The following is a 21,504-nucleotide window of genomic DNA, read 5'->3' on the forward strand; positions in this document are numbered from 1 at the left end:
GGGCTCACACAGGAATGACTACCAGATGTAAATTCCACACTGGGAACTAACTGCTGAACTTTACCTGCCTGTTAATGAAATAATGGGGAAGTGTCCACATCTGAACATGCAACAGCTTGTAGGTCTACTATTCAATTACATGAGGCTCCGTGAAAAGTGATGCAATTCTTATACTGAACACCCAGCAGGACTGTAAACAAACACTCAACTTAGAGCTGACAGGCTGCGCATTTTTATAGAACATAAAATGCTATTTTATTTGGTAAAAAAACGAAAATAACAAGTTTGTCATCGTTCAAATATTTATGCGCCTATATTTATATTTAGACTAAAATATTCAAGTTAAACCATTGGACTGGACATTTAACTAATGATGTATGATTAGTTAGATGTGTGATGTAATGATTTTTTTTTGGAGGGGGGAGGGTTATTATGCTGTTGTGTATCTTTTAATCTTTTAGAGCAGAGAGGATGTTCTGAGTTCAGGTCCACTTTAAAGTGAGCTTGACCCAAAGACATACCTACAGGGACAAAACTACAGGGGAGCAGCTCTTGCTACCGCAGGGGGCCCCTGAGCTGTAAGGGGGCCCCAACTACTGATAAACGGTTCCATCCTTTAGATCAGGTGTATTTGTGGCTACACTATTGTGTCTACATTTGTTTTATGACCCTTGCAAGACAGGCTGGAATGGTCACAAGGGTTTGGCAAGGGAAAGGGTGTGAGCTCTGTGGGGGCATCAAAGTTTTGCTGGGCCCCCCATGATTTGTAGTTACGCCCCTGTGTACATAAAACACTAATACTTGCCTAAGCACAGGGAAGCCTCTGGATCCTGCAGAGGCTTCCTGTGTCCTCCCCATGGCTGCTGCCACACTTGTACCTGAAGAGGAACGCGCCCCCAATCTTCAATCCCACAAGCCCTTGCTGGATTTATTCGGGGATCCGTGCTTGGCAATGGGGGGCTGAAGGACGGCATGGGAAGCCTATACAATCCACAGACTTCCCTCTTCTTAGGTAAGTTTGTGTTTTTTAGGTCTATCTTCAACTCAGGTGCACTTTAAAAAAATAGCGATGAGATGAGTCAAATTAAAGGGGCTGCATTCTTGCAAAATCCGGTATTTTGTGTGTGTGTTTGTCATTTTACTCACTTTTGCGGTTTCTATTTTCATTTTGACATGAAAGATTCTATTTCTATTTAAAAAAAACAAAAACAAAAGATAAAAAGAAACAAAAAAAAATTCCTTTCCTCTGACACAAGAAAACTTCAAAGTGGGTGAATACTTTTTTTTACAGGTCCGGTTTAATGGATACTGCTGACTGATAATGACAACCTGCTTCAGGTAGTGCTGTAGATTCCCTGCTCAGCTGGTGGTTATGGAGAGCTGTGTCTGCTGCCGGGGTATAATAAGCAATTAGCCATACTGCTGTGATGATAGCGGAGCAAGTTTTCAGTCAACAACAACCCCAGGCAATGTACAGAAAGGCTGGGATTCCACAGTCCTGTCAGTTTCCATCAGTTTTACCTGACAGGAATTGAACGGTACACCTTGTATGTGTGAGCCCAGCCATAGAAAACTGATACTGTAAAAAACGGAACGATAATAATCCTATCATTTACAGTGGTTTGCAAAAGTATTCGGCCCCCTTGAAGTTTTCCACATTTTGTTGTATTACTGCCACAAACATGAATCAATTTTATTGGAATTCCACATGAAAGACCAATACAAAGTGATGTACATGTGAGAAGTGGAATGAAAATCATACATAATTCCAATTTTTTTTTTTACAAATAAATAACTGCAAAGTGGGGTGTGCGTAATTATTCAGCCCTCTTTGGTCTGAGTTCAGTCAGTGGCCCATAGACATTGCCTGATGAGTGCTAATGACTAAATAGAGTGCACCTGTGTGTAATCTAATGTCAGTACAAATACAGCTGCTCTGTGACAGCCTCAGAGGTTGTCTAAGAGAATATTGGGAGCAACAACACCATGAAGTCCAAAGAACACACCAGACAGGTCAGGGATAAAATTATTGAAACATTTAAAGCAGGCTTAGGCTACAAAAAGATTTCCAAAGCCTTGAACATCCCACGGAGCACTGTTCAAGCGATCATTGAGAAATGGAAGGAGTATGGCACAACTGTAAACCTACCAAGACAAGGCCGTCCACCTAAACTCACAGACCGAACAAGGAGAGCGCTGATCAGAAATACAGTCAAGAGGCCCATGGTGACTCTGGACGAGCTGCAGAGATCTACAGCTCAGGTGGGAGAATCTGTCCAGAGGACAACTATTAGTCGTGCGCTGCGCAAAGTTGGCCTTTATGGAAGAGTGGCATGAAGAAAGCCATTGTTAACAGAAAAGCATAAGAAGTCCCGTTTGCAGTTTGCCACAAGCCATGTGGGGGACACAGCAAACATGTGGAAGAAGGTGCTCTGGTCAGATGAGACCAAAATGGAACTTTTGGGCCAAAATGCAAAATGCTATGTGTGGAGGAAAACTAACACTGCACATCACTCTGAACACACTATCCCCACTGTCAAATATGGTGGAGGCAGCATCATGCTCGGGGGGTGCATCTCTTCAGCAGGGACAGGGAAGCTGGTCAGAGTTGATGGGAAGATGAATGGAGCCAAATACAGGGAAATCTTGGAAGAAAACCTCTTGGAGTCTGCAAAAGACTTGAGACTGGGGCGGAGGTTCACCTTCCAGCAGGACAATGACCCTAAACATAAAGCCAGGGCAACAATGGAATGGTTTAAAACAAAACATATCCATGTGTTAGAATGGCCCAGTCAAAGTCCAGATATAAATCAAATCGAGAATCTGTGGCAAGATCTGAAAACTGCTGTTCACAGACGCTGTCCATCTAATCTGACTGAGCTTGAACTGTTTTGCAAAGAAGAATGGGCAAGGATTTCAGTCTCTAGATGTGCAAAGCTGGTAGAGACATACCCTAAAAGACTGGCAGCTGTAATTGCAGCAAAAGGTGGTTCTACAAAGTATTGACTCGGGGGCTGAATAATTACGCACACCCCACTTTGCAGTTATTTTGTTTTTTTTTAATGTTTGAAATGATGTATGATTTTCGTTCCACTTCTCATGTGTACACCACTTTGTATTGGTCTTTCACGTGGAATTCCAATAAAACTGATTCATGTATGTGGCGGTAATATGACAAAATGTGGAAAACTTCAAGGGGGCCGAATACTTTTGCAACCCACTGTATATAGCGCTTTGCTCCTGTCGGACTAAAAGCGCTCAAGAGCTGCAGCCACTGGGACATGCTCAAGAGGCCACCCTGCAGTGCTAGGGAGTCTTGCTTTGAACTCCTTACTGAATAGGTACTAATCCTAGCCAGGATTCGAACTCTGGTTTCCCATGTCAAAGGCAGCGCCCTTAAGCGAGTCTAAATTCTCTTTTTTAACCTGTATTCATTGTAAGCCCCATAAGCCCTGCTAAACCGCTGCTATCCCCTGGTAAAACGAGCGGTTTATACCCCCAAAAGCCCCAGGTTAAATCAGAATCCAGAACACTGTTCCAAAATACATCAATGACCATCCGTCTATCATCCTCACACCTCTCTTGCATAAATGTTGAGTAAAGAGTATCCATCACACCCAGTAGTTTGGGACTTACCAAATGGATAGACCCAGCCAGGTCTGTATGCATGTTGGGGCACTTCAGGGCCATCCCCCTACCTCTCTGGATCTGTGGAGAGAATCTCTCCTCTTCACTATCGGTTCCCTTTACCTCAACAGTCTGATGCAAGATATATTTCACCACATTACCTAAAGTGAAAAATGCCTCCCATAGCGTAAATTTGTTCAAATGTATTCATACTATATATAAAAAGAGTGTACACTCACAATTGAAGACTTTAAAATCCATTTAGAGTAAATTAGAAGGGGCTCTTCCCCTGTATGCTGGCCACCGGCTGGCTGTTTTCATGCGTCCCTGCTGAGGATCAGCGCGCTCTCAATCCTGCTCACTTCGACACTCTCGAAACTCCGATCTCACCAGCTGTCTGCAAGTTGGACACCAACTCTAACTTCCGCATCCTAGCTATGGGAAAAAATGTCTTCATTACAATTTATGGAAATCCTAAAAAGACCTGAAGTTTTACTAGGTTTCACTTTTACAGGGATCATAGAAAGGGTTAAGCCTCAGTGTTTACTGTTGCAGTATCTTCAAAGGTGCTAATAACAGCCAATTAGACACTTTGTTTAAATCTTTGAAACACAGAGAAATATTTTTTTTAGCAACTGCAGTTTAAGTGGAATAAAGACTTTTCATTGTGTGCTGTGCAACAGTTCGGGTCTGCTTTAAGATCAATTTTGGAGGAGCCAATCAACTTCCAGTATGTTGTTTAGAAGGGGAAGGGGGTGGGAGTAACTGGTGTGCCTAGAAGAGGAAACCTATACATAAAAATGAAACCTACACAAATAAAGGAGAAGGGGGGGGGGGCACACACATATTCCATCTCTATAAAGCACACCGTGTCCTGATTTGAACCAGGGACTCTAATGCTGCTTTAGTAAGAAGTTTACATATAGTGTATAATTATATGTATAATATATCGACAGTTTCCTTCTAAAGAACTACCTCTAATAAGTTAATCTTCAACCAGAAAGAAGAATACAAAGGTAGTTTGATTATATTCTGACTCCCAGCCAGCAATGATGGGAAACACATTTATCTTATTGCTTTTATGACAGTATGAGTGTACTTAGACATAAGATAGGTTATCATCTTTTCTACAATATAAAAAACTCTCTCCCTCCTTCTTAAGGTGGCCACACACGATACAATAAAATGATCCGGTTTTACAGTAATTCGATAAAACTATTGAATCTCCCGAAAAAATCGAAAGCTTTTTTTTTTCATTCGACTGAAAAATCCGATTGGATTTCCCGTTTTCTTCGATTTTTATCGATCCGGAATGACAGATATTTGTCAGTCAGTGCGCGCTTTCCCACCGCCGCGCGCACCCGCCCACCGTACGCACACCTGGCCGTCCTGCTCCCTGGCCCGACCTCCCGTACCAACGGCCGTCTGCACTGTGCACATGCGCAGTACAAAAAAGCCACGGACGGACAGACAGGGAAAGTGGATGACGCAGGGACAGTTAGGTTTTATTGTATAGGATTGGAGACTCATTTTTTCTCTGCACTATGCACATTCTTTTACACGGTAAGGATCCTGCACTTTAATTGTGGCCTACTAAACATTTTACCAGGCCATAATATTTTGATATAATCTTATCTTATATTTAAATGCCAATCGTTTTATTTTAACTCATGTGTTACTGAAAACTGGCCTTTCCCCGCACATCTTACATTATTATTATTATTATTATTATTATTATAATACTGTGTGCGGGGATTGCACCTCGATTAGGCCAATTTCAGTACTCATGAATAATTCTAATATTGGCAGCTGAAGCAGTGTGTTATGCATGCAATTCTTTTTGTAACATTTGATGGTATACCTCAATTTGTGACCTGTGGATACCGTGGTTCACCATAAGATTGCTGGGCAGTCTGTAATTCTTAGTGTTTCACTTCCTACCCCATAGAGTCACATTTATCCATGCCATGCACTGATGAGGATCAACCAATCCGAAACAGTCTGTATGCATGTTGGATTATTGTGGCTCTGTACAATTAATAAGCTGACACATCATTGCATTTCAGCAGTTCTGGAGGTGTGGCTAGCTTCCAAGGACAACAATGGATGATTTGCATATTCAGCAGTGATGCATTGTGGGACACCTCAGAGCTCACTCCAACCTGAATAATCACAAATAACTTCTGTTTTAAAGAGACTCTGTAACATCATAAAGATCCCCTGGGGGGTACTCACCTCGGGTGGGGGAAGCCTCCGGATCCTAATGAGGCTTCCCACGCTGTCCTCTGTCCCACGGGGGTCTCCCTGCAGCCCTCTGAACAGCCGGCGACAGACCCGACTGTAATTTCAATATTTACCTTTGCTGGCTCCAGCGGGGGAGCTGTAGCTGCTTTCGGCTCGGAACTAGACGGAAATACCCGATCTCCGTCGGGTCCGCTCTACTGCGCAGGCGCCGGAAACTTGCGCCTGCGCAGTAGAGCAGACCCGACGACGATCGGGTATTTCCGCCTACTTCGGAGCCGACAGCCACCAGAGCGCCTGCGCAGGAGCCGGGAAGGTAAATATTTACGTCGCCTCTGTACGGAGGGCTGCAGCGAGACCCCCGAGGGACGGAGGACGGCGTAGGAAGCCTCATTAGGATCCTGAGGCTTCCCCCACCCCAGGTGAGTACCCCCCAGGGGACATTTTGATGTTACAGTTCCTCTTTAAGAAGGACATTTTCTGTTTTGCATAGCATTTTAGTCAGAGGGCCTTTTGATCCCTTTCAGCCCCTTGCACACTCCTAGTAGTTCTGGTTCACCATGAGCTTGCTGGGAAATCTGCATACCTCCCACCTTTTTGAGATGACAAAGAGGCATACTTATGCTGGATCCACACCATACAATTTTTTGGCAGATTTACCTGCCAGATCAATTATTTCCAGCATGTCTGATTTGAGGATTGATCGACTTTTTTGAGCGATTATCTGATCGATTTCTGTTTGTTTCTATGGAAATCGATCAGAAAATCGCTAAATAAAAATCGATCGATCCACAGATCGGACATGCTGGAAATAATCGATCTGGCAGGTAAACCTGCCCAAAAATTGTTTAGTGTGGCTCCAGCATTAAAGTGCACCTGAGCTGCAAAAAAGAAAGATTTGATGCTCACCCGCAGCTTCCTCCTGCAGCATAAACCCGTCTGAATCCCGCGGTCTGCTGTTCAGCTGCGATCAGCCCCGGGAATAGGCTCAGTTGGGTCCAGTCTGGGTCTTCTGTGCATGCAAAAGACTGGGGCTGATTGCGGCTGAACGGCAGACCGCGGGAGGACGGCATGTGACTCAGACGGGTTTATGCCCCTGCCCCACCTCTAACCACGCCCCCAGCATGCCACTCACCATGCATTTCACAAGGAATTCAGAATTAAAAGATAAGTTTTATCATTCCAACCACACTGGTCCCTTCTACCATCATTAGTTTTTCTTCATTTTAACATTTGAAAATAAGAAATACATCAATTTAATTGATTGGAATTTCTCACCCTTTTGTGTCTTGGATTTTGTTATCATCTCATAGCTTGCACTCTGTTATACATTTTATTCATCATGTTACATCTGTCATTGCAATCGCCAGTTCTGTATTTTGTACCAGTGTCCATATTTGATGTATACCATTTTCTGCATCATTATGTACCCCATTTTGATTTTTTTTTACTCTGTACAGCGCCACGGAATATGTTGGTGCTTTATTAATCAATAATAATAATAATAAGGTTTGTGTCAATTAAACACATTTGTGTTAGTAGAAAAATATATATATTTACATAGATCTCATATATTTACATAGAGCTGTACATCAGTCCTGAAAGAGGGACACATGAGGATGAAAGAGGGACAGAGGGACGGGGCTCCCAAAGAGGTCCCTCCAAAAGAAAGACAGTTGGAAGCTATGTATCAAGCAAGGAGTTTTGAATCAGGATAATACAATAATACAATACAATACAATAACATTTGTAAATCGCTTTTCTCCCATAGGACTCAACCATTTATTGGCTAACTTAGGCCCCGTTCACACTTGAACTCGCAAAACGTTAGTAATTACCGCTAGATTAACGTGGAAAAATCACTGGACAAAGTAGGGTATTGGGAGCGATCGCGATTAGCAGTTATATACATGCTAATCACGATCGCTCCAGAATCGCCGCCAAAATGCTGCAGGTAATGCGTTTGCGATTATCGCTAATCACAAAACGCCTGTGATCGCGGCAGTGAGAACACTGCCATAGAATAACATGGGCTATGCTTCTTTAAAAAAGGCTAGCGGTTTGCGGTGAGCGGGAATCGTGCGATTCTTGCTTAGGTGTGAACAAGCCCTTATGCTGGGTACACACTGAGATTTTCTGGCAGATTTACTGGCAGATCGATTATTTTCAACATGTCCGATGTGATTTCCGATCATTTTCCGATCGATTTCCGACTGTTTTTAGTTCATATCTATTGGAAAGCGGTCGGAAACCAATTGGAAAGAGGTGGGAAAGAGGTCGGAAGTCAGATCAGACATGCTGGAAATTATCGATCTGACAGTAAATCTGCCAGAAAATATCATAGTGTGTACCTAGCATTAGAGATGAATAAACGGTAAGCTTTCCGCTTATAAAAAGGCTTCATTTGTAACCTTCCTAAGACCAGAGTAAATCTCTACCACCATCTAGTGGACATCAAAGGATACAATATTTCTCTTTGTGTCTATGAAAAGCAACAAAATACAGTATCATCAAGTGAAAAAGTGAATCACTTTTGTAAAAAATTTTAAATCCAGCGTATTTGGATGCCTTTCGATACATTCACTTTTTTACATACTGCAGCCTTGGACATTTACTCCTTACAAGCAACATTTAGTGGCCTACAATATAATAAAAGAGAAAATTGGATTCTAGAAATCTAACATCATGTAGAGCATAAAATGACATGCTTATGCAAGTGTGCAGACTTTTTGCTATGTCTCTTGAAATGACTCATCTCATCCTACTGGACAGCACGGAGTTCCCCTGTACTTAACAGCATCAAGAGGAAGCTGAACAGAGTCACTAGTGATGGGTCAGTAATTATATTTAGTTCATGCAAATTGTATGTACAGTCATTCTATTTTTATTTTTTATCTATTATTATTCATTAATTTTATACCGATTTATAAAGCTTGGAATTGGAAAAAATCTAGTAGCTGATCTTTTAGTAGGGCCATTCCAAGCTGCATACCTTTGCATAAAATGAACATACAATTTGCATCAACTTGGAATTACTAGCATCTCAATAATACTTTCTAAAAGGAAAGTAAAGAGCAGGGAGGGGTGCAACATTCACCCCCACAATGGTTGTTACCTTGGGGTGGGGTTGTGGTGGCTCTGGGGCCAGCGTAGGGCTGTTTTTAAAGAGACTCTGAAGCGAAATAAATTTTCTACATTTACCTTATAATTCGCTTCAGAAGTCTCATCTGCGCTAAACCGCCGCATCCCTGGCGAAAAACGAGGGCTGCAGACCCCCCAAATCCCCAGGGGGGAATCTGGCCGGCGCTTCCTGGAAGGGGCAGAGCTCTCTGCTGTAGCTCTGCCTCTTCTGATGTCAATCGCGGCGCATCGCAGCTTCTCCCCGCCCCTCTCACTCTTCCTTCATAGAGAGGGTCTGGGAGAGGCGGAGATCCGCTCGTCGATTGACGTCAGGAGAGGCAGAGCTGCGGCTGAAAGCTCTGCCTCTCAGGGCAGCAGAATCCACGACCATGTTGGTCATGGATGCTTGAAAGAAAGGGGGAGAACCGAGAGCCCAATATGGTGTAGTATGTTAATGAGGTGATGTCTGATGCAAACACACACAATGGTTATACTCACAAGGACGGGTCGCCTCCAAGGCAACCACTGGATAAGCAGGCGGGGAGAATTGTAACCTGACCCCGCTCAGGGTTAAGAAGTCGCTCTCTGTAGATAGAAGAAAATGGGGATACACCCCTCCACCAAGGGTGGACTAAACAGTTATGTGGTATAACAACAGAGGCGCCAAGTAGAGTAAAATTAGTTAAAATTGTTTAAAAGGGGGAAGTGGGTGGACTCACCTCCCTTCTGAAAAAATGGCCAGACAACGGGCAGGTTACTTCAAGTTTAAAGTAACATTTATTATGAGCTCCAAAAGTGCATCGCGTTTCACGGGTAACAGTCCCGCTTCTTCAGGCAAACAATTTTTGGAGGGAGCAAAGTCGGGTCAAGAGCCAGATGACAGAGGTGCTATATCTGGCTCTTGACCCGACTTTGCTCCCTCCAAAAATTGTTTGCCTGAAGAAGCGGGACTGTTACCCGTGAAACGCGATGCACTTTTGGAGCTCATAATAAATGTTACTTTAAACTTGAAGTAACCTGCCCGTTGTCTGGCCATTTTTTCAGAAGGGAGGTGAGTCCACCCACTTCCCCCTTTTTAACAATTTTAACTAATTTTACTCTACTTGGCGCCTCTGTTGTTATACCACATAAATGTTGGTCATGGATGTTTGCCTGGGGGTTTGGGCGGTCTGCAGCCCTCGTTTTTCGGCGGGGATGTGGCGGTTTAGCGCAGATGATACTTCTGAAGCGAATTATAAAGTAAATGTAGCAAATTTATTTCGCTTCAGAGTCTCTTTAAGAGCGGGCAGAACGCCTATCAGGAGGGGGATGCAGTGCAGGAGGGGGATGCAGCGCAGGAGGGGGGAGTAGAGGAGGGCATACACAGCCGCAGGGAGGGGACAAATCAGGAGGTAGAGTGAGTGGCACTTGAGACAGAAAAGACCGGCAGCATGCAGAACTCAATCATCTCATGGAACCCGAAAGAGGTGAGTCCGTGTTCCCTGCCGGCTGCTCTAATTTCTGGAGGGGGGAGGCACTGAAGGTGAAGGAGAGGGGAGTCAGGCCCCCTTCTCTGTGTGTGCCCGCTGCTCCACTCCTCCCTCCTGCGCTATAATCCTGGGGGGACCTATACCAGGCTACCTATACTGGGGGCCCATCCAAAGTTTAGCAGCTCTTTACACCTCTGGTAAACAAATACGGAGCCCCATCTACACCATACAATTTTTTGTCCGATTCGCTACGATTTATTGATTCAATCCGACATGTCCAATCAGAATTCGATTCGATTCAGTTTGCCATTGCAAAACAATGGCAAATTGATTCAAATCGAATCCCAATCGGACATGTCAGATTGAATCGAATCAATTAATCGAATCAAATATCGGACAAAAAAGTGTATGGTATAGATGGGGCTTATGAATTTTACTGAGCAGCCCAATTAGAGTAGTAAGGGTGAACAGCACTGACAGCCCAGGCCCCAATTAAACAAGGCAATCAAAGACAGGTGTAGTCAGAGAGGTCCGACTGGCAGAGTGCTTTCAGAAGTGAGGTCACAAACCAAATGTTGGTGCAGGCGGAAAACATTTAGAGGCAATAAACAGGCCAAAGTCCGGGCAGGCAGCCAGTGGCGACACTACACTGTGGCTATTGCTGTGCCACCCTTCCCTGGGGATTGCAGAGTCACTAGCAGAGCATGGAGAAGTTACCCTCCTCTTGGCACTGGGATCTCTCTTTAGCCACGTCATCTCTCTCTCATCACGTGGCACTGCTAGAGTCTTAAAGGTGCCCATTAACGGTACAGTTGTTTCACTAAATGCGATCTTTTCATGCGATTTGAATGATTGAAACGAATCTGAAGGTAATTATCGATTGTTCATATTTACTGAACGATTCTTTTTTCAAATTCGATCATAAAATCCAACTTTCTGATCGATTTTATCTTATTAAAGAGACCCTGAGCAGTGCCGAAAATTAAAAGATTACACTTACGTGTAGACGATGAGCGTCAGGAACCAGGAAGAGCCGGCCCAGGAGTCGCCGGTAACAGGGGGGTCAGCGGAGGCGTACGAAGAGGAGCCAGGAGGACCTCCCGACCTGCGGTGGGCTGGAAAAAGCCCCAGGTAAGTGTAATCTTTTTATTTTCGGCACTGCTCAGGGTCCCTTTAAGCAATCGACCAGAGAATCACTTCTTATTGATTGCCTTCATAAAAGGCTAATTTTCTATACAATTTGATCATTCAAATCTCGAAAGATCGCATTTAGTGAAAAAAATTGTACCATTAATGGGCACCTTAAGAGAGGAAGTTAGACGCAGCTAAAGAGAGAGTTGGCTTAGCTTTCAGACACACTCATGACTTTGCATACGGGGAGCGATATCTTACAGAGTGTGGGGGGATGTCTAATACTGGGGGCACATGTACTGGGTGGAAGCTAATAAGGGGGCACATATTGTGGGGTGGGGGCTACGCAACACTGGGGTACAAATAGCTAACTATACTGGGTAGGTGGGGGGGAACTACCTAATACTGGGGGGCACATCTGGCTACCTAATACTGTGGCCATATATGGCTACTTATAGTGGGTAGGTGAGTGGGGTCTATCCAATACTGGGAGCACATCTGGCTTCATATACTGGTGGGAGGGGATCTACTTAATCCTGGGAGCACATATGCTTCCTACACTTGGGGGGGGGACCGAATACTGGTGACACATCTCCTACCTTTAATACTGAGGGAATCATCTGGCTATGTTTACTGGGGGTTACCCAATACTCCAGGGTCCGGGCACATCTGCAACCTACACTGGGGGAGGGGAACATCTGCTACCCATAATGAAGAAGGAGTATGTTTGATATGCGTATTTGCCACTTGCCGCCAGCTAGCTATTGTGCCCCCCAAAATCTGAAGCTGGAGCCACCACTGTGGGTAGCAAATATATAATCCAGGTAAAAAGTCAAAGTCAAAGCAGTAATTCAGATCAGAGGCAGTCAGGCAAGCCGGGTCGATATAAGAGATATCATATTATGGCAGGCAACAAACATCATCAAGAAACACCACAAAATCTGACAAAGCAAGCATGGCAGGATGCTGGGTGAGAGTGCCTTTTACGGGCAAGGTAACATAGCTCACACCTGTCCCATTTGGGAACCAAATTCCTCTGTCCCTCTTTTTCCCTCATTTGTCCCTCTTTCAGGACTGATGTACAGGTCTATGTACTGTAAATATATGTATAAGTTTGACTCCAAACTTTATTCCCATTCTTTAAATTGACATATTTCTTATTTTAAAATGTGAATATGAAAGAAAACTAGTGATGATAGAAAGGACCAGCGTGGTTTTGAATTTTAAAACTGTGTATTTTGCTTTTGAATTTTAGTGTTTTATGCAGGGCTGTAGGGTCGGAGTTGGAGTCTGAGCCATTTTGGGTACCCGGAGTCGGAGTTGGAGTCAGAGGTTTCATAAACTGAGGAGTCGGAGTCAGGAGTTGGATGTTTTTTTTTTTTTACAAAATCCACTTCCCTGGTAAGTATTAGACAAGGCATGGGAAAACTTGGCCCTCCAGCTGTTGAGGAACTACAAGTCCCCCAATGCATTGCAGGAGTCTGACAGCCACAGCCATAACTCATAAAGGCAAATGCATTGTGGGATTTGTAGTTCCTTAACAGCTGGAGGGCCAAGTTTGCCCATGCCTGTATTAGACTAAGGAGTCGGAGTCGAGGAGTCGGAGCAAATTTGGGTAGCTGGAGTCGGAGGTTTCATAAACTGAGGAGTCAGAGTTGGATGATTATTGTACCAACTCCACAGCCCTGGTTTTATGTGGCTATAAGTGTGGTGGGGGTGTGGTTAGAGGTGTGGCAGGGGTGTGTCTTAAAGTGTCCCTCTTTCTTATCTCAAAAAGTTGGGACGAAGGTATGAAGGTAATGATCTTTTGGTGGACATTTTGTGTGCCATAATGGTGCAAGCGTGTACACTTGTCTCTATACATGTGCAGGCAGTTGTACGATGCACAGCGCATACAGTGGCTTGCAAACGTATTAGGCCCCCTCAAAGTTTTCCACATTTTGTCACATTACTGCCACAGACATGAATCAATTTTATTGGAATTCCACGTGAAAGACCAATACAAAATGGTGTACACGTGAGAAGTGGAACGAAAATCATACATGATTCCAAACATTTTTTACAAATCAATAACTGCAAAGTGTGGTGTGCGTAATTATTCAGCCCCCTTTTATCTGAGTGTAGTCAGTTGCACATAGACATTGCCTGATGAGCGCTAATGGCTAAATAGAGTGCACCTGTGTGTAATCTAATGTCAGTACAAATACAGCTGCTCTGTGAGGGCCTCAGAGGTTGTCTAAGAGAATCTTGGGAGCAACAACACCGTGAAGTCCAAAGAACACACCAGACAGGTCAGGGATAAAGTTATTTAAAGCAGGCTTAGGCTACAAAAAGATTTCCAAAGCCTTGAACATCCCACGGAGCACTGTTCAAGCGATCATTCAGAAATGGCAGGAGTATGGCACAACTGTAAACCTATCAAGACAAGGCCGTCCACCTAAACTCACAGGCCGAACAAGGAGAGCGCTGATCAGAAATGCAGTCAAGAGGCCAATGGTGACTCTGGACAAGCTGCAGAGATCTACTGCTCAGGTGGGGGAATCTATTAGTCGTGCAATTTTATTGGAATGCCACATGAAAGACCAATACAAAGTGGTGTATACGTGAGAAGTGGAATGAAAATCATGCATAATTCCAAACATTTTTTACAAATAAATAACTGCAAAGTGGGGTGTGCGTAATTATTCAGCCCCCTTTGGTCTGAGTGCAGTCAGTTTCCCATAGACGTTGCCTGATGAGTGCTAATGACTGAATAGAATGCACCTGTGTGTAATCTAATGTCAAAATTTTGACATTAGATTGCACACATAATGACAATATTTTGTCAGAACTGATACAGTGGCTTGCAAAAGTATTCGGCCCCCTTAAAGTTTTCCACATTTTGTCACATTACCGCCACAATCATGAGTCAATTTTATTGGAATTCCACGTGAAAGACCAATACAAAGTGGTGTACATGTGAGAAGTGGAACGAAAATCATACAGGATTCCAAACATTTTCTACAAATAAATAACTGCAAAGTGGGGTGTGCGTAATTATTCAGCCCCCTGAATCAATACTTTGTAGAACTACCTTTTGCTGCAATTACAGCTTCCAGTCTTTTAGGGTATGTCTCTACCAGCTTTGCACATCTAGAGACTGAAATCCTTGCCCATTCTTCTTTGCAAAACAGCTCCAGCTCAGTCAGACTAGATGGACAGCGTTTTTGAACAGCAGTTTTCAGATCTTGCCACAGATTCCCGATTGGATTTAGATCTGGACTTTGACTGGGCCATTCTAACACATGGATATGTTTTGTTTTAAGCCATTCCACTGTTGCCCTGGCTTTATGTTTAGGGTCGTTGTCCTGCTGGAAGGTGAACCTCCACCCCAATCTCAAGTCTTTTTCAGTCTCCAAGAGGTTTTCTTCCAAGATTGCCCTGTATTTGGCTCCATCCATCTTCCCATCAACTCTGACCAGCTTCCCTGTCCCTGTTGAAGAGAAGCACCCCCAGAGCATGATGCTGCCACCACCACATTTGACAGTGGGGATGGTGTGTTTTGAGTGATGTGCAGTGTTAGTTTTCCACCACACATAACGTTTTGCATTTTGGCCAAAAAGTTCCATTTTGGTCTCATCTGACCAGAGCACCTTCTTCCACATGTTTGCTGTGTCCCCCACATGGCTTGTGGCAAACTGCAAACGGGACTTCCTATGCTTTTCTGTTAACGATTGCTTTCTTCTTGCCACTCTTCCATAAAGGCCAACTTTGTGCAGTGCACGACTAATAGTTGTCCTATGGACAGATTCCCCCACCTGAGCTATAGATCTCTGCAGCTCGTCCAGAGTCACCATGGGCCTCTTGACTGCATTTCTGATCAGCGCTCTCCTTGCTCGGCCTGTGAGTTTAGGTGGTCGGCATTGTCTTGGTAGGTTTACAGTTGTGCCATACTGCTATTTCTGAATGATCGCTTGAACAGTGCTCCGTGGGATGTTCAAGGCTTTGGAAATCTTTTTGTAGCCTAAGCCTGCTTTAAATTTCTCAATAACTTTATCCCTGACCTGTCTGGTGTGTTCTTTGGACTTCATGGTGTTGTTGCTCCCAATATTCTCTTAGACAACCTCTGAGGCCGTCACAGAGCACCTGTATTTGTACTGACATTAGATTATACACAGGTGCACTCTATTTAGTCATTAGCACTCATCAGGCAATGTCTATGGGCAACTGACTGCACTTAGAGCAAACGGGGCTGAATACTTATGCACACCCCACTTTGCAGTTATTGATTTGTAAAAAATGTTTGGAATCATGTATGAGTTTTGTTCCACTTCTCACGTGTACACCACTTTGTATTGGTCTTTCACGTGGAATTCCAATAAAATTGATTCATGTTTGTGGCAGTAATGTGACAAAATGTGGAAAACTTCAAGGGGGCCGAATACTTTTGCAAGCCAGTGTATAGCCCAGACGTGTAAGGTATTCAGAGGATAGGAGGGAAGGAAGGGTCACACGAGTGAGGAGTGAGCAGCTTCCAGCGAGTGGGGGAAGTGAAAATGCGATCCCCTTGCCAATTGGTTTCATTAAAAGATCCTGTGTGCCGATCACTGAATGCCCGTACCCACATCGGGATTTTTGCAGCGATTTTTCGCAACCTCGTTTAACGAAGCCACGTTAAACAATATATGACACAGGCATCCATGGCAATCACTTGTTTTTACACGACCATCATGGCGGTTCCGATTGCAAACAATCGATCCGATCGCCATAAACTTTCACACATAAGTACGGCGATCGTGTTGCACCTGTCGTTTGTCCCCACTGCAGACGATGGATTAGGAAACAAGCTTTCATCGTGTCGCTGGAAGTTCCCCGATCCATCTTCTGCTGTCTTCACTTTGGTACCTAGCTTAAAGGATACCTTAGCGGCCAAATTTTAAAAACCTTTACAAGACAGCGGAGGAGGACAGAAGAGAATGGGGGGAATCGGTGGGCATGAGGACCTGCACATCCCTGCTGCCCGTTTGTAAAATTTGTGACTGCTAAAGGTGGCTACTAATGATACAATCTTTTTCATCCAATTTTACCAAATCTATTTAGTATCAAGGTAAACTGAGTGAATATATTGAATGGATAATTTAGGAAGTTACTTTATATTACATAGACATGGTAAGATTGGATGAAAAAGATTGTATCATTAGTGGCCAGCTTCAAGCTAGCCTTTAAGAAACCATGTGGCATACCTGTACATGCTAGATTCTCAGCTATATGCAATATGACTATATCTCTGGTCGAAATGCTGCTAACGTGTGACTTTTTGTACATATGTTATTTTTAATAAGCATTTTCATCTGGGCACCTTGCACTTTATTCTACACCTGAGGAAGCCTGCTTTAGGGAGATGAAACATGTAGGGTTGTTCGGCCAAAGTGCTGCTGCATGTATTGCTCCGTACAACACAGCACAGTTCCATTCACTGCAGTTGAGTAGGTTCAGAGCTGCAATGGAAAGCTTGCATGTAGCCCAGTCACTAATGACGTCACTGCTAGGGATATGGAAGCTGCCATAAGTGTTTCCTTTTAAACAATACCAGTTGCCTGGCAGTCCTGCTGATTCATTTGGCTTCAGTAGCATCTGAAGAACAACAGAAACAATCATGCAGCTAATCCAGTTAGACTTCAGTCATAGCACCTGATCTGCTGCATGCTTGTTCAGGGTCTATGGCTAAAAGTATTAGAGACAGGGTATTAGGGTCAGCAGATCAGACAGGCAATATTCATATTTTAAAATGAAATACATATGGAAGCCTCCATATTCCTCTTAGTTCAGATGTACATTAAAAGAACTATAACAGTTCTAACCTGTCGCTGTGTGCATACAGTAAAATACATGTATACCTTGTGACACCACTAGGTGGCGTAAGAGCTGCACTAGACTTCAGCATGACAGTTCCAGCAGTATGGTGCATTCCTTTGGTGGGGTAGGCAGCCAGGGAGTGGAATAGACAGGGTTCCCCTCCTTTCCAAATATACTTTCCAAATACACGCATACATTCTTTCCTGCACAATACATCTGTTTTCCACAGCATTTTTTCCTTGGCTGTAAAGTTTGGAAATTGGAATAAGCATCCCCCCACTTTCAATTGACCTATTAACCCTTTTGCACAAGGTGGTCCTAAATTCCCCACCCTTCTGCCTCCTTCGCACACACCCTGTTCCTGCCTGCCCTTTTTTTCCAGTGGTTCTGTCATGTTCTGGGATAGACCAGACTTCGCTTCAGACTGACATCATAAGAAGAAAGTGCAGACTTCAGAGAAGGGGAGAAACAAACCTAACAGACTCTCTGCAGCAGCAAGAAGCTTCTGAAAGTTGCAGAGGAGACTTTACGAAACAAGACCATAAGTTTATTGTCTGTTCTGTTGTGTCCATCTACACTCACTGTGAAAAATGTTCAGCTGGATGAAGAAGAATGAGAAGAAGACCCCTGAAGTCATCCACACTGTCACCGAGGGTCTCAAAGATCTGTACAAGAAGAAGCTAAAACCTGTAGAAGAATATTATCGCTTCCATGACTTTCATTCTCCTGCCCTGGAGGATGCTGACTTTGATAACAAGCCCATGGTGCTGGTGATGGGCCAGTACTCTACTGGGAAGACCACCTTCATTAAGTACCTGCTAGAGCAGGACATCCCAGGTAGTCGCATTGGACCAGAACCCACCACTGACTCATTCATCGCCGTCATGCATGGAGACACCGAGGGAGTCATTCCTGGGAACGCACTCATGGTGGACCCCAAAAAACCCTTCCGAAAGCTCAACCCTTTTGGGAACACTTTCCTAAACAGGTGAGTGTCTCGTGCAGGTTCACTAAGGGCACCTACCTTAAGATATAGATAATACATGTGTTGGTTTTTAAAGTAAGTACCCAGTGGCGTAGCTGAGGAGCTTGGGGCCCTAGTATGAGTTTTACATGGGGTCCCAAGCACTCTATTGATATGACGCCCCGCAACCTACCAAGGACAGTTTCAGTGTCAGAGAGGTATAATCAAAGTAAGGAAACCGCTAGTTTAGGATTACTGCTATTCAATGCACATGTAGAGGTGTTCATTCCCATCATAGCACCAATGAAAAGCTAATAAGATGGATTAAGGAGGACCCGTAATGAGCCTCTTTAGTCCAGGGGCCCCAGTGCGGTCACTACCTCTGCATATTCTATTGCTACACCACTAAGTACCTAAAAGGTGCACAATTTTTAAAACAGGAAAGGGAATGCTGATATTAGGCTGCCTGTGGTAGTATATATACTGCAATAAGCAAATTTTACTGAAACTAACCATGGTAAAGTGGCAGTTATATTTACTTAATAGTATAATTCCATTGTGCTGCCACATTTTAATTTACCGTAATATATAACTCCAGTCAGAGAAGGGCTCTTAGATTTCAGTGTGGCCAACCTAAAATCAAAGTCTATTATAAAACGGAATTGCTTTCACAGAATCTTAAGATATTGTGTGAAAAGTGCTATACATGATTTTTTTTATCTTCTTTCATAAAGCTTATATAAATGTGCAGGACAGCAGAATGCATTACACCCTTCTGTTAACTTGCTTAAGTCTGACTGTTACTCTCTTGTAAAAGAGATGATTTTGCTTCATGCTTCGTGATCCACCCAGCAACAACCACATAAAACAGCAGCTGGGAGATGGAATTACACCACACAGCGCAAGGCAGGAGGGGGGACAGAGGGCATTCTGCTAGACACTCCTATTGCAGCTTATACACTGATTTAGAAATACTGGCCAAAGTTCATTTCATGACTAGTATTTTAAAGTAAAAGCAGTTACTTCAGCTTTATTAAAGTTGGCAAGTAAAAGTTGACATTGTTTAACTTATGTAAGAAGATATGAAAATAATTTTGGAAACTCTCCATGCAGTTTAAAGAAGGACTCTGTGGTTGGGGTGGAGGTCATTAAATTACCTCTGAAGTTAAACACACTGTTCCTATTTTGGCAGCTGTGTGCCAAGCGTGGGGCTCTGCAGCCTGAGCTGTACCAACCTGCATGGTCTATGGTATGGGGAGGGGGCGGGTCTCTAGAAGAGAGGGGTGCCCCAATGCCTTGTTGCATCCATGGACAAGGGGCTCATCCCCATCTCTGGTGCTCAGTAGGAGAGTGGGGGTAACTGCCCCTACACCTGTGGGGGGAGGTTCATGGTGGCATCCGGGGGTCTCCTTTAAGGGGACCCTCAGATGCTCGCCCCCTCCCCAGCTGAAATAGGTAAAGGGGTACTGAAGAGTTAAAATGAAATAAAAACACAGCCATGAAAAAAAGTACTTTATTATTCTAAATTAACCATAAATACTTAACTTTAGTTACTTTCATAACAGTATCCTCAGAAATTTCCCGAGCCAATATCCTCTCAATAATGACAAAGGGTATAAAGCACCACACATGTCCATTCTTGCCGCCTCTTCATAACGATTAACTGTGAACCGCCCCTACGCTGCGATCACTGCCTGGCACTTGCTATACTAAATATAACAAGCCCCAGAGCATCTTTGTAAATCCCTCCAGCGCCCCCTATTGGTCCTTTAACAGACCAATGGGAATCTTCCCTGAGAGGATTCCCATTAGCTAAATTAATCCACTATGGCGGTAAGTATAGCTTTTCAGGATCAATATTACCAATCAAGACATTGTTAAAAAGAACACAACCCAGATTTTGTACTCAAAATCCATCAAATACTGTCAGTTTTTGTCTGTTGAGTTGGAGATTTCATACAGATTTGATCAAAATCAATTCAGCCTGCTATTTTCACAAACTATTACAGTGAAGGGGGGGAGCAGCAGCTTCAGCCTCAGGGGGGCACAGGGCTGGGTCTACAACTTCTTACCCTCACTCCTGCTTCTGATACAGGGTAGGGCTGCCCATCGGGAGCAAGTGTTTACTGTAGTCCTACTTGTTATAGGTAGATGGGGCCATACTTTGCAGATGGGCCTACAGTTCGTGAAGATCATCACAGGGAAAAGGGTGTGATCATTGGGGGTGGAGCTTATCAAAGTTTTATTTGTGGGGCTGCCTGCCTATTGTTGTTTGGGACTTTCTGCTGTGTGTACAGACACCACCTACCCCCTGCTACTTTCCCAACCAGCTACGCTATACAGGGGTGTAACTAAAATTGTGCCTTCCCCCCTCCCCAGCAAAACTCTGATATGGCCACACACCATACAATTTTTAAAATATCTGTTCAATTCAAGAATTGCAATTAATTTTTCTGACTGATTGTAACATTTCAAAAATCTGACCAATGTACCACACACCTATGGTCAATTTTTCCTCAATTATGATAAAAATGATTGGTAACTGTGAGAAAATTGCTTGGGTGTGCATATTAATACATTGGCAATCTCCCACACACCATTCAATCTTCAATTGATCAGAAAAATGTACCATTCCCGATCAACTTCTATCAAATAAAAACGGGAAATCCGATCGGATTTCTTGCTCGAGTGAAAAAAAAAAAAAAAAAAAAGCTTTAGATTAGATTTAAAATTTTTCGGGAAATCTGATCTTTTTTATTGAATCGCCGTAAAATCGGATCATTTTATTGTACCGTGTGTGGCCACCTTTAGTGACGCTACAGCCAGAGGACCCATCTGCCAGAGGATATACAACAAGAGTGTCCACCATAATTCCCCCCCCTTCTATAACAGTAGACCCCCCTTACTCTCTTGCAGCAGTAAAGGCTGCGCCCCCCCCCCCCGTCATTTATATGACCAACTGAAATTGTAAGGCAGCTGTTTGCAGTGGAACACATCCTGCTTTTTCTGTGCACAGATGAGTAGAGAAACAAGCATGCCAGTGTGGGGATCACTTGCAAACTGTCACGCAGCACAATCACACAAGATCATTTCAGCTGACAATAAGCTACAATCTGT

The 21,504-nt window shown here is 43.7% G+C and overlaps 2 protein-coding genes across 11 annotated transcripts in view; one reads left to right on the forward strand and one right to left on the reverse strand.

Annotated features, from left to right (window-relative positions):
* Positions 1-21,504, reverse strand: part of LOC137528903 (calpain-1 catalytic subunit-like) — a 266,591-nt gene that overhangs the window by 108,850 nt on the left and 136,237 nt on the right. For 6 of the 10 annotated variants that reach the window (XM_068250661.1, XM_068250654.1, XM_068250656.1 and 3 more), the window contains one exon: positions 3,867-4,062. The exons of 2 other annotated variants lie outside the window; for them this stretch is intronic. The gene's annotated coding sequence lies outside the window, so the exon portion shown is untranslated. Of the gene's footprint in view, positions 1-3,636; positions 3,760-3,866; positions 4,063-21,504 lie in introns of all 10 variants that reach the window. 2 more of the 10 variants (XM_068250655.1, XM_068250659.1) reach the window with 2 other exon arrangements.
* Positions 17,559-21,504, forward strand: part of EHD2 (EH domain containing 2) — a 75,505-nt gene continuing 71,559 nt past the window's right edge. The window contains exon 1 of the mRNA XM_068250666.1: positions 17,559-18,411. Coding sequence (XP_068106767.1) covers positions 18,014-18,411 — 398 coding nt within the window. The 5' untranslated portion in view covers positions 17,559-18,013. The remainder of the gene's footprint in view (positions 18,412-21,504) is intronic.

This window comes from Hyperolius riggenbachi, chromosome 8, assembly GCF_040937935.1.
Source record: "Hyperolius riggenbachi isolate aHypRig1 chromosome 8, aHypRig1.pri, whole genome shotgun sequence".
Taxonomy (NCBI): domain Eukaryota; kingdom Metazoa; phylum Chordata; class Amphibia; order Anura; family Hyperoliidae; genus Hyperolius; species Hyperolius riggenbachi.